The sequence below is a fragment of the Pseudorca crassidens genome, chromosome 12 (genome assembly GCF_039906515.1).
Source record: "Pseudorca crassidens isolate mPseCra1 chromosome 12, mPseCra1.hap1, whole genome shotgun sequence".
NCBI lineage: Eukaryota > Metazoa > Chordata > Mammalia > Artiodactyla > Delphinidae > Pseudorca > Pseudorca crassidens.
In genome coordinates, this window is record NC_090307.1 from 2,852,630 (window position 1) to 2,865,095 (window position 12,466).

At 49.6% G+C, this 12,466-nt stretch overlaps 1 protein-coding gene across 5 annotated transcripts in view; it reads left to right on the forward strand.

The window, feature by feature from the left end:
- The window catches only part of MBP (myelin basic protein), a 112,945-nt gene that overhangs the window by 14,709 nt on the left and 85,770 nt on the right, over positions 1–12,466 (forward strand). For all 5 annotated transcript variants that reach the window (XM_067698811.1, XM_067698814.1, XM_067698810.1 and 2 more), the window contains exon 2: positions 9,227–9,302. In XM_067698811.1, the coding sequence (XP_067554912.1) occupies positions 9,252–9,302 (51 nt within the window). In that variant the 5' untranslated portion in view covers positions 9,227–9,251. The remainder of the gene's footprint in view (positions 1–9,226; positions 9,303–12,466) is intronic.

Consider the following 12,466-nt stretch of genomic DNA (forward strand, 5'->3'; position numbering starts at 1 on the left):
TTTGCTCCTGATCCCTTTCCACGGAGCTGCCCGTAGTTACCGTAACGCCCGTAACCCAGCGGGGCTCTGAGGGTGGTTCAGATCCCACTATTCCCCTGTCCTTTTCTTAGATTAACCTTCCCAGCCACTCTCTCTGGAGTTTTCTGCACAGAGCTGGTGTGGGTTTCGTGACTAATTACAGATGTTCTAGGGTACGTGATGGAGACCCCGGGGAGGCAGGTATAGAAACGCAGAGGGGAAAGAGGCAGGGGGTGTTCATTCATCCCTCAAAGCAGGTGAAGCCCGGACTGGAACTCCAGAACGTCATTTGCTGCCCCCTTTGGTGATGGCTTTATCTGCAAAGCCAGCTGATGCCCCGAGGACCAGGCTCAGGGGACCACAGTCAGACTCCAGCCAGCTCCATCCATCTGCAGTTCTGTAATTTTCTTTCTAAATGATTTCTGAGAACTTAAGGCAGTGTTCTTCTGCACTGTAAATCTGATAAGCCTGGGGAAAGCAAAGGATGGTGATGACTAGCTTATGAATATTATGTCATAACCCAAAGCAGAAATTCCCGGCCCCCAAAATCTAGAGGCTGATTTCTTCTGACGCTTTCCATGTGAGTCCAGATTGGGTGTTTGGGTCTGTTTGTAAACGCCGTCAGGACACCCAGCGCAGCTTGGGGTCCTGAGGACTGTTGGGGGGCCAGATCCCACCTCACTGTCTTGGAGAAGCTTTTCCTAGGATAGACATAGACTTCTGAAGTGAACTTCCACCCCGTCCTTCTCAGCGCATCATGAGCTGTCTTAGGCCACTCAGGCCGCTGTAACAGAAACCCACAGACCGGGGGCTGGTAAACGACAGACACTGATTCCTCACAGTTCTGGAGGCGCGAGTCCAAGGTCAGGTGCCGGCAGATTCAGTGTCTGGTGGGAACCCAGTTCCTGGATCGCAGCCAGCATCTCTGCGCTGTGTCCTCACGTGGGGGAGGGATGGTTTGCTTTCAGAGAACTGCAATAAGGTCTGTGAGGTACATTGGGTGGGACAGGAAAGCAGACTCTTTCTTCAGGTTCAATGTCGAGTTGGCCATATCGACCGACCGACCAGTGAACTGTGATGTGTGACGTGGGTGGTCTGTGTGCTATAAGCCAGAGGCCGGGAGGGAGCCTGGGGAGAGCCTGAGGATCTCCAGGTCAGCTGTCACATGCGTTCCTGAAACTCGGTGTGACTTCTGCTTCCCACTGCCTGTTCCAGCCGTAAAATGGTCTTTCTTTTTGGCTTGTGCACGTGCGTGTGTGTGTGTGTGTGTTTATTTTGGGGGTGGTTGTTTTGGTGATGTTGGTAGCCGTTTACTATGTTCTGAACACAGAGTGTTACAAGAACGTTTTTGACCTGAGAAATAAAAATGATTGTCTACAGAAACCAGGCGTAAACGCTTGGGCCCTGGCGGAGAAAGAGGCAGAAGAATAGAGGCGGGTGGGGGAGGAAGAGGGAGAGAAACAGAGCGAGGAGGCTGAAGGGATGGTCTTCCATTTAGTCTCATGCTTCTCTCTCAGGTCCTTTTTTAGATGCGAGTTCCTTGCTCTTTCACATTTGCTCTCTGGGTTTTGTTTAAAGGTCAAAGCAGCAGAGTCCCACTGTCTGTCCTTCCAGCTCTGTGCTACCCCCGCCTGCCGTTTAGGGCTGGTGGCATCAGTTTGGTGTCTGCGGGGAGGATGGGCAGGGTCCACACCCCGTGACAAACCATACCCGCCACGGAAGGGCGGCCCGGAGGAAGCGATCGGCCGCCAGTTGTGGGTTCCCTGGCTGGTCTGGGGGGGGGGAGGTAGTGCCCTTCAGCAGCTCAGCGGCAGGTCATTCTGTCTCGCATTTGGTGGCTCCCAGGAAGGAAATGAGGGTGCCCCTTTGGAATGTTCACCATCTCCTGTTTCATTACCTTGTTCAGTTATTCCATTCCGGGGACACCCTGTCTCACTCCCTCGATCAGTCAGACTCTCCAGGTTCCCCTCCGCTCAGAGGTTAAGGTAGCCCTTTCTGGCTGGTGCACATCCCCAAGCGTCTCTGTCTTACTGTTGATTCTTCTGGAAGGTATGGTTAGGCCACCTCCAAACATAAACCATGCTCATAAGTGCCTGGTGGTTCCTCAGCCGACCCTGGCAGTTGGTATATTTCATCCCCAAGGTCCCATGGAGCCCCTTCAGCATGTAATTCACCAGTAACTAGAGGCTGAGAGCCATTTGGGTCCTGCTAAGGGGTTAAGTACAAAATGTAACAGTAGTAATAACAGTGAAGTTCATTTACCTTTAAAGCCTGGTAAAAAGCTACGACTCTGTTAAGGGTTAATGGCAAAGTACATGGAATTTTGAAAACATTGCTTTAGTGATTTGGAAAAGCAGAGAAGCAAAAGTTACCACCCTGGTAGTAGCAGAATTTTAATTCTGCTGCCAAAAGTACACATTAATCCACCTCTTGGCTGGGATGACTGTACATGGATTCAGTGGGTAGATGTTAAAACATTAACCATGGGCTCAATGCTCCTAAGGTTTCTCACCTGACCCGTCTCTATGACCCAGGGTGACCTCAGCCCCTGGATCCTTCTCAGCCCCTCCCCACAGATGCCATCCCGCTGGTGTTTGTACTGTCAATATTCACACATACACAAGTGCAAACAGGACAGAGAAAAAAATTACTCTAAGCTACTGTACATGAAAAATTGCACCCGAGACAGATGAGAAAGACAGATTGCCCTCTGGCTCTCCACTGATCGTGCAGCAATATATTCACTGAACATTTTTATTACAAGAAAGTTGAACTTTGACAGTTGTGATATCTGTGGACGATTAGCCCTTCGGGATCATGATTAACTCCTTATTCGTCTCCTTCTGCGGTCGGTGCCTTATGTAACATACAAGCCGTTCTCTAAGGAAGGGAAGAGAAGGCCCTTATGTTGTGGATGGGTTGTCAGGGGCCAGGGGATTTCGAGTCTGTTACCTTATCGAATGCCTCAACATGAATGAATGCACTGCAGGTATTATCAGCTGATTTTACAGATGAGAGGTCAGAAGCTCGGAGAACTAAATTTCTAAGCTCTTCAGTAAATAGTAATTGGCAGGCATGGAATTAAAACCCAAATAATTCCTTGCATACACTTTCACCAGCTGTTATGGCAAGACATGAGGCAGGAAATTGAGAGAGTCGCTGTCATTTTCCTTATTAAACTTGTGTATCCACGGACAGGTGTTTATGAAGAATAAGTTATTGTAACGCAGCTGTTTTCTCAAGGGTGCTTGTTAGAGCAAAGCCTTCTCTTTATCGTGTTGATTAATAATCTAGAAATGGGTGACATCTTAGACCTACTGGAACACTTGTTTCCACGTAAGGCATACTCATAATGTAAAAACCGTCCAGCTGATCCCTATTTTTACCTATGGTATACTCCTAGAGGCAGTGTTATATTCATACCTAGATGAGTCTTCTAAGCTTTACTTTCTCAACTGTAAAATGGGAATAAAGCATACAGGGTTATTCCTGTAATTCCGTAACTCAAGGGATAAAGCAAATCACTGTAAAACTAACCCTGTATCTCCACAAAAACATTAATTTTAGGGTTGCTTTTAGGAACACGGACACGGAGCACGAAAAATGAAAAGCAAAACTCTTGTACGATCTGCAGAATCTTATGAAACCAAAGCCTGAAGAACTATAAGTCAGTGAGAAAAGTATACCAGTGACCGTTTCCTAGAACATGGACATAAATACAGCCAGACGGGTTGGTTCCTAATGAGCCCAAACGTACGGTGAGTGCAGACACTGTGATGAACCCGCCCCATCATGCGTATGACCACGCGTGGGACCACGCAGGTTACCGCCCTGACGCTCCTCCCAGCCCAGAGGTCAGCACTGCCCACGGTGATCCCCTCCCGTTTCCGAGGGTTTTGGGAGGCGGTAGGATGCTATGGGGGCCACAGCTCTATCTAGGGAGACTTGAATTGAGGCCTTCTCTCTCCCACAGTAAACCTACTGAGGCAGAGATGTCACGATAATCCCGTTGCCTGTGAAAATGCACCCAAAGGCACTGGAGGAATAGGCAGCTTAGCCTGTTAGTGTCTGCAGCCTCCGACGGGTCTCGAGTCTCCGTCTCACTTTTCCCTTCTCGCCGCCCATCCCCCACCCACTCTAGTCTGGAAACAGGAGAAGTCACGCTGCTTCCTGTGCTGTTGCTTATGGGCTCGTGTAGGATGTCACCTCTGGGCTTCTCAGGCACCGGTGTGCTCACCCCTTTCTCCTCTCTTGACCTGGGAGTTTAAGAGCGGATGTCCACACATAGGGGAACCCACGTAAAGGTCTCTGCAATAGGCGTGCAATCATAGATAGCTAGACGGCTAGAAGATGTTTTCTCAGCTGATCACCACCCACCCTGGGCACCCTGTGCAAGGGACGAGAAAGGCAGGAGCCGTCAGCCCTAGAGCTCACCCTGACCCCAACCTTGACCCCAACCTTGACCCCAACCCTGACCCTAACCCCTGACCCCAACCTTGACCCCAACACTGACCCCAACCCTGACCCCAACCTTGACCCCAACCCTGACCCCCAACCCTGACCCCAACCAACCCTGACCCCAACCCAGGCCCTAACCCTGACCCCAGCCAACCCTGACCAGCCCCTACTTCATTCTCACCGCAGCCAGCACAGTGAAGGAGCTTCTGTTGCTTCTGCTTGACAGGAAACTGAGGTTCAGAGAAGTGGAGTGACTTGCCCCAGGTCACCCCACAGGAGCCTGGATTGGGACCGAGGTCTCATCCACCGTGTTCACTCTAGATGTCAGGACTTCCAGTAGAAAGCAGGTGGTTAAAATGCTCAGAGCAAGGTGTTTTCACCTGCATGCCCCCAGCATTTCAGCTTCCCCACTCACACACACTCCTCTCCACCCAACGTGGGTTTTATCTGTGACTCCTTCACAGGGTCCACCAAAGTGATACGAGTGGTCTTAGCTGCACATTGTTGAAAACAGATCCAAGCAGCTGAGACTGGATTGCGTACCAGTGAATCTGGGTTACTAACCCGCACTCACGTGCTTAATTTTTACTGCCCCCCCGCCCCGCGCCAATAACACAAAGTATGGATGGTCACGAAAACATGGAAATTTTCAATAATCCCAGTGGCTGTTTCGAAATCACATCTGGGATTGAATTTCAACCTAAGGAGTATGGGGCAGGCCCGATATAACCTAGTCTATCCTAAAGGCTCCCAGCCCTGGCCCTCCACTTCCCCTTCCACCAATCTCCTGTCTTCTTATTTCACGAAAAGCTTCTTAAGAACCTGGAGATGCTTCAGAGTCAACCTGAGTTCCAGGAGCGTTCCACGTGAAGGTTCCTCTTGCTCTCTCTATTTGACTAATTGCAAAAAATGAAATGAAGATGACCTCAAATGTCCAACTCTTCTGTCTGCAGAAGGTTCTTTTCAGCTCGCTATGGAGGCCAGCTGCCAGGGCAGCCTTCTTTCTGTAATGCAACCCTCCCGTCTCTCCACGGCGGAATGGGGCAGAGTTACCCCCAGACAAGTCCACTGCCCATCATTTTCACCACAGGACTGTGCCACACGCCTCAAGGACTGATGATCCCTCTAATGAGGGGCCCTAATCTGAGAATTGTCACTTTGAGTTTCTTGTCTCTCTTTTCCTGCTGGTGCGCAAATTGTGCACTTAAGGCTAGAATCTGCCTACTCGAAATCACACGTATAAATTCTCATTCTGTTAATCTGACACAGAAGGGAAAAAAAGTCTGTACACACTCAAAAGTCTGACCCGGACTTTTGTTATTTCAATCTATTCTGTGTCCAGTAGTCTTGAGTTTTTTTAATAGTGATTAAAATAGTTCATGAACAGTCTTCCCAAGTATACCCCCAAGTTGCGCTTTGAGGCGTGATAAAGTTCTGATCAGAACACGCTGGCTTGGAAGACGCGTCCCCGCTCCAAGGAGCAGGGCAAGCAACATGTGATTAGATCAGCTGTGCCTCAAAGCCCTTGCTCCAAAATCAGCTCTCCTTTTGTCCACAAGCAACCCCCCGAATATTCACACGTCCCAGGCTATTTTGATTTAGGTTAAATCCTTAGAGATTTGTTTTCTGGAAGGGGGGACCATTGTGTTGGGATTTGCCTAATACCTGCGGGGGAGGTGACTGAGGAGGGTGAGAATAAGATGGAAACGGGAGGAGGTAAGGGATGCTGGGCTTCAGATACTGTCCAGGTGAGAACAGAGATGGCAGCGTTCGCTTCTCTGTGTCGGGGCTGGAAAACCCCAAGAGTCCAAGCTGTGAACTTGAAAAGAAGTTATCTATTTTTGCCTGTGTTTAGTTTCAAATACACCAATTCTTTTTTTTTTTTGGAGGTAACTTTTATTTATATATATTTTTTTATTGGAGTATAGTTGATTTACAATGTTGTGTTAGTTTCAGATGTACAGCACAGTGATTCCGTTTTATATGTACATATATTTTTTTCCAGATTCTTTTCCCTTATAGGTTATTGCAAAATATTGAGTAGAGTTCCCTGTGCTATACAGTACATCCTTGTTGGTTATCTGTTTTAGATATAGTAGTATGTATATGCTAATCGCAACCTCCTAACTTATCTTTCCCCAACCAAATACACCAATTCTTATTTCTTAAACAGGGATGTTTGATGCATTGTTATTCTGTGTATTACACACGCAGTGCAAGTTATCAGTACTTCCTCAGAACCCCGCATGGGACCACAGAGAGATCGCAGTTCAGAGTGACCCCCTCTACTCCCAGAGTTCAGACCGTCGTCCTGCACAGAGAACGTGCAGTCATGTTCTCCAACTGCAGTTCAGACCCCAAGAGGACAAAAACAAGTCCCCTCTTTACCTTTTTGTGCCCACTCTTATCAAGTAAACTACCATATGTGCCCCCAAACCTCCATTTTCCCAGTGAGGTTACCCCAAAGAGGTTTTTTAGGGGGTGGTCCCATGTAAGTAAATTGGGTAGGTGGATGATAGAATTGCACTGAATACTGAAATTATCTGCAAAGGTCGACTTGCATTTTTAAAAGCATACATTTTATTTTATTTAATTAATTGATTTATTTTTAGAAGATGTTGGGGGTAGGAGTTTATTAATTAATTTATTTTTGCTGTGTTGGGTCTTCGTTTCTGTGCGAGGGCTTTCTCTAGTTGTGGCAAGCGAGGGCCACTCTTCATCGCGGTGTGTGGGCCTCTCACTATCGCGGCCTCTCTTGTTGCAGAGCACAGGCTCCAGACGTGCAGGCTCAGTAGTTGTGGCTCACGGGCCTAGTTGCTCCGCGGCATGTGGGATCCTCCCAGACCAGGGCTCAAACCCGTGTCCCCTGCATTAGCAGGCAGACTCGCAACCACTGCGCCACCAGGGAAGCCCCCATTTTATTATTTTTTTTAAGCATAGATTTTATTTTTTAATTTAAAATGCTTCATTGCTGAAAAATGCTAACCATCATCTGACAATGCAGGGTTTCCACAGACCTTCAATTTATAAAATATGCAATATCCACAAAGAGCAATAAAGCGAAGCACAATAAAACGAGGTCTGCCGGTGTACAACACAGTACCGTTAACTAGGAAACGAGGTCTGCCGGTGTACAGTACAGTACCGTTAACTGTGAAACGCGGTCTGCCGGTGTACAACACAGTATCGTTAACTAGGAAACGAGGTCTGCCGGTGTACAGTACAGTCCCGTTAACTGTGAAACGGGGTCTGCCGGCGTACAACACAGTCCCGTTAACTGTGAAACGGGGTCTGCCGGCGTACAACACAGTCCCGTTAACTGTGAAACGGGGTCTGCCGGTTACAATACAGTATCGTTAACTATAGTCACCATGTTAAAGCATACACGTTAAAGTATTGGTTTTTTCACCTTCATGTCCTGATACATGATGTATTCACATGATTCTTCTAAGTCAGCAGTGTTTTTATCACCACTAGAACCATGTCTTTGATTCACCAGAGCACATGATCCCCACTTCGATCCAAGTCGTTTGAAGTACAGCACTTTTTAACTAAATCTCCCTCTGCGTGGGGCTCTGGTCCAGTTTCCATTTACAAAATACAAAGGCGGGAAGGGTTTCCACTCCTCAGGTGCTCGGTCTCCACCAGGTAACAGCTCACTGTACCCCACACACTGGGAGGTGATGCTCTAAGACGCCATCACTCCCTTTCTCACCAATTTGCCTGGGGAAGGGCATGGGTATCCTTCGTAGTCACTGAGGAGTCACCCCGTGATATGGGAGACTTTGCGGAAATTCAGATACTGGGCAATTCCTTCTTTGCAAAAGAGTGCCTTTGGGGAAACAAAGCTTGCCTTTCGTCAGGCATGTGTGATATTTTAGAAACCCTTCCCATTTTTAGAAGACGATTCATTTTGTTGCCTTTCAAGGAGAGCCACTCCTCGTTCAGCAGGGAGCTACTACTCACATGTTCTTTGAAAAGGGTACATCGTGGATGATTGAATTTTGTGACGGCCCTTAAAGACAGGTCACCTGGAGCCAGCTGACAAGTGTATGGTGATGGTGCAAGTGGTCCTTGTGGTTCAGGCAGGTCCAGGGATGTGTGTGGGATGAGGGAATCTGTGTGGAATGAGTTTGGCTAAATTCTTCAGTTCTGTGCCTTTCTGGAGGAAAAGAAATAAATTTGTTGCTAAAGTTTGGGTTAGAAAATACAAATGAGGAACACGTGCTTTTTTAAATCCAACTTTATCTTCCTTACAAATGCTGCGGGTTCTTGGAATGCTTGTCCGATAAGCAGCCCTTGGTCGGGTCTTGCTGTTTCTGTGCTCACACGATTCCCGAAGCATCAGGCTTATTTTTATTTTGAGGCGCGTCGGCACTTTTCTGCATCTCTGTTCCTCTTGTTACTGAACATGAGGTGTACCTCCGTCTGTCCATCTGGACTTGTGCACAGTCTGAGATCTCTGGAGATGAGTTCATCTTCTTTATGGATGAAGAAACACACTGAACAGTGTTTGTCACTGGACAGAATCCGGGTTTGGGCAGCCGTCCCGCGTTCTGGCTTTCTGCCAGGGCTCAGAAGACAGTGACTCACTCATGAGACTTTGGGTGCCTCTTGAGTTTGGGGGCTTTCGTTTTCTTTTCTCAGAAATGGGTATAGCATGTGGAACGGGATGGCGCTGATTGAAAACTAGCGTAGAAAACTCTGAGAGTACCAGTTCCAAGGCTAACGGCCTCTCTTTGTCTTTCAGCATCTGAAGGCCTCGACAGCTCAGGATGGGGAACCACGCAGGGAAGCGAGACTTAGGTGCCGAGAAGGGAAATAAGGTAAGAAGTGAGCGGGCTCAAAAATCCTGCAAACGCACAGACCCTCCTCAGGTTCCCTGTGGCTACCAGGGTTTTCCGCTAAAACAATTGGCTTCTTATCCTCCTACCTTAGAAACTTCTAGGGCTTAGAATGCTAGTCCAAGACCCGAATTCCTCGGCCAGGACTCCAGGCCCACTACGGTCTCACTGTGACTGGCCTCGCCAGTGCCGTCGGCCCGACGTCCCTTCCCCCACCCTCATCACAGGGAGCTTGGAAGACACAGGAGAGCAAACGGGAAAAACGCAAATGAAAGTCATCCAGATCCCTGCAGTGACCCAGCATGAATCTTCCGGGTGTTTCTAGCCTCACATTCGCCCCTTTCCACCTTATTCCACGGACGTCAGCTTCCCCTGTTCGACGATGATTCTCTGCGTCACCTTTGATTCCCCCAGGGTGACTGGGAAAGTGGTTCTCAGCCTGTCTCCCCCTGAGCCGCTCAAACCGATGGCCCGTCACCAGGGCACCTGCTGGCCTCATTCTCTGCCCATGAAGAATCATTCCAGATTATGAGGCAATAGGCCTGATGCTGTGCGCAGAACTGTGAATCCACCCTAATTTGTAGGGGGGAAAGGTTAATTATTCCAGTTCTTTGGTCCTTTAACTCAAGACAAATGACAGTTCATCAGAACGTCACAGTGCTGAGGATGGACCTCCACCAGCCCACACGCGCGCAGAAGTGCTTCATAAATGTCCACCGGGTTGAATGACATTACATTTGAGCCCCAGGACCTCTTTGCTGAGCTTCTGTGCTATGGGTTTTATTTAATAATAAACTTTGCAGCCATGAGCCCTTCTCTGATCTGTACTTAGACTCAATTTCCATATCAGCCAGGTGGGTAATTTTCCATAATTTGCTTTCAAGCCATTCATGTAAATCAGTGATTACATACTGTTTTTGTTCATATCTTATCTTACAAAGTGTTCTGAGAAAACATTGTTTTATCTAAAACAATGTTACGGAGTTTCTTTCCTAATGATGTCAGGCCCAAGGTCACCTAGAAGGGGTTTACCTTTTTATAATGTTATTATTGATTTGGAATTCTCTCATTGTTGAAAGGAGGACCAATTTTCTAAGTGTGTAAAGTGTTCTAGTGAATGTTGAATGGGGAATCACGCAGTGTTTTCTACAACTCGAGCGTGAACTGTATTACTGGTAATCTCCCCGTGAAGATACTAGTAACTCTGAGCTGTGAATGTGTTCAGTTACTCTAAAGACCGTGGGTCTGGTGGCATCTGCACCAGGAGGATAGTCTCAGCTGAGAGTGAAAGTGGAGAAACAGCTCTTCTCAGAGAGCCCCATCCTGTTAGCACGTGGTATTTTAAGGCACTGCTGATTTAAGTGACTGATTTGCAAGTCTGCTTCTGTAAACCTCTCTGTGGCTTGCAGTGTCTTTCTTGTTGTTGGACGTTGTAAAGCACCAAAACGTAGTTCTCACTGGTTTACTTTTATCAACGTCAGATTCCTGAGCGGTGGTACAGCCACAGTGACGCTTCTGTTTTCTGAAAGCTAATTTTTAACATTCTGCTGATGTTTCTTTGAAATTGGGCGTTTAAGACCACTGGTTCCTGTAGGGAGTTGTTACAGGTAACAGCTGTCTTCTTTTAATTGTTTGTCACTTGACAGAAAATATCTGAGGCCTTGTGGAGGGAGTGCTCTGGGGCAGCGGTCCGCAACCTTTTTGGCCCCAGGGACCGGTTTCATGGAAGACGATTTTTCCACGGAGGCGGGTGGGGGGGATGGGGGGGTTCAGGCGGTGATGCGAGCGAAGGGGAGGCGCAGATGAAGCTTCACTCGCTCTCCGCCGCTCACCTGCTGCTGTGCGGCCGGTTCCTAACAGGCTGCGCAAACAGGTACCGGTCTGCGGCCCCGGGGGGTTGGGGGCCCCTGCCCTGTGGTGTTACGTGGAGTGTCAGCTGAAACCAGAATAGAGAAAAACCACATGAGCTCGTGCCCTGCAGTTTCGCATCTGCACGTTTCTGTGGTCATTCTGGGAAGCTTGTTCTTCACTTACGAGGGAATGGACGTAAAGCGTTTGCCTGTGTCCGGGGGCTGACTGCTGACCTGCTAACAGGCGGGGGTCTGCAGGGACCGGTCACCCCACTCATCTCCCCAGCTCTGCCTCTTTGCGGCTCCCCCCGTACCGCACAGGGGGCCCAGAGCCCTCCTCTGCTCTCCACTCGCGTCCCCCATCAGCCCCGCGTCCTCACGCTCGCGCCTGCTGCCTTCCTGGAACCCGCTGGCCTGCGGAGGACGTTAGGAGGCAGTGGCCCTGTGTCGTGACCCCCTGCTCTGCCACCCTCTCCCCCACCCCCCACCCCACCCCCGCGCTCGGCCCAGCTGGGGAGGGAGCCGCGGTGGCCAGGAGCGCACAGCCGCCTGCTGCCAGGTTCCTCCCCGTGGCGCCCCACTGCTCTCTCACTGGCTTCTCTCTCCTCCCGAAGAAGGCGTGTCACGATGTAGGAAGGAGCCTGTGATGGAAGGGACAGCTCTGGCATGTCTCTGTTCCTGTTCCAGCCTTGCGTGTTAATGTGGAAACAGACGCACGTCCAGGCAGTGATGCGGCTGCGAGCGCGACCTCGGGGCCCCATCAGAGCAGAGTGTGCGTGGTGGAGGTCAGGGAGGCCCCATCCACAAGGGGAACCAGTGGCATTCAGGGAAGCCCTCATTCTCAGACATAAAGAAATCCCTGCTGGCCTCCGATTCCCTGTTTTCTGAGTATCCTGGTGGATTTGGCTTCCAGGAAGCCCAGCTCACTAACTTACCAGCTCCTTGTCAGGCAGTGCGTTTTCACAATGGTCCTTTGGCAGCACCGGGGAAGGACACGTACCAGCTGCCACGTCCCCGGGACACATGGTTCTCAAAGAGCCCCCGCCCTTGGGCAGGCTGTGCCCGGGCAGCCCTGGGAGCCTGGGGACCCTGCACAGGTGGAGGACACGCTTGGCCCCTCTGGCTCCTGGAGGGGAGGGCTCATTTCCAGGTCTGCACAGGAGTGAAGCTGGAGCACTTCTTCCGCAGGAGAACCAGCTGGGCCTTAGGACGGTGCCCACACCCTTTACTGAGGCTGTGCTGGGCTTCTGTCTTGTTCGGCGTTGCTCTGACTGTTGTCAGTCTCTGACCTATGGG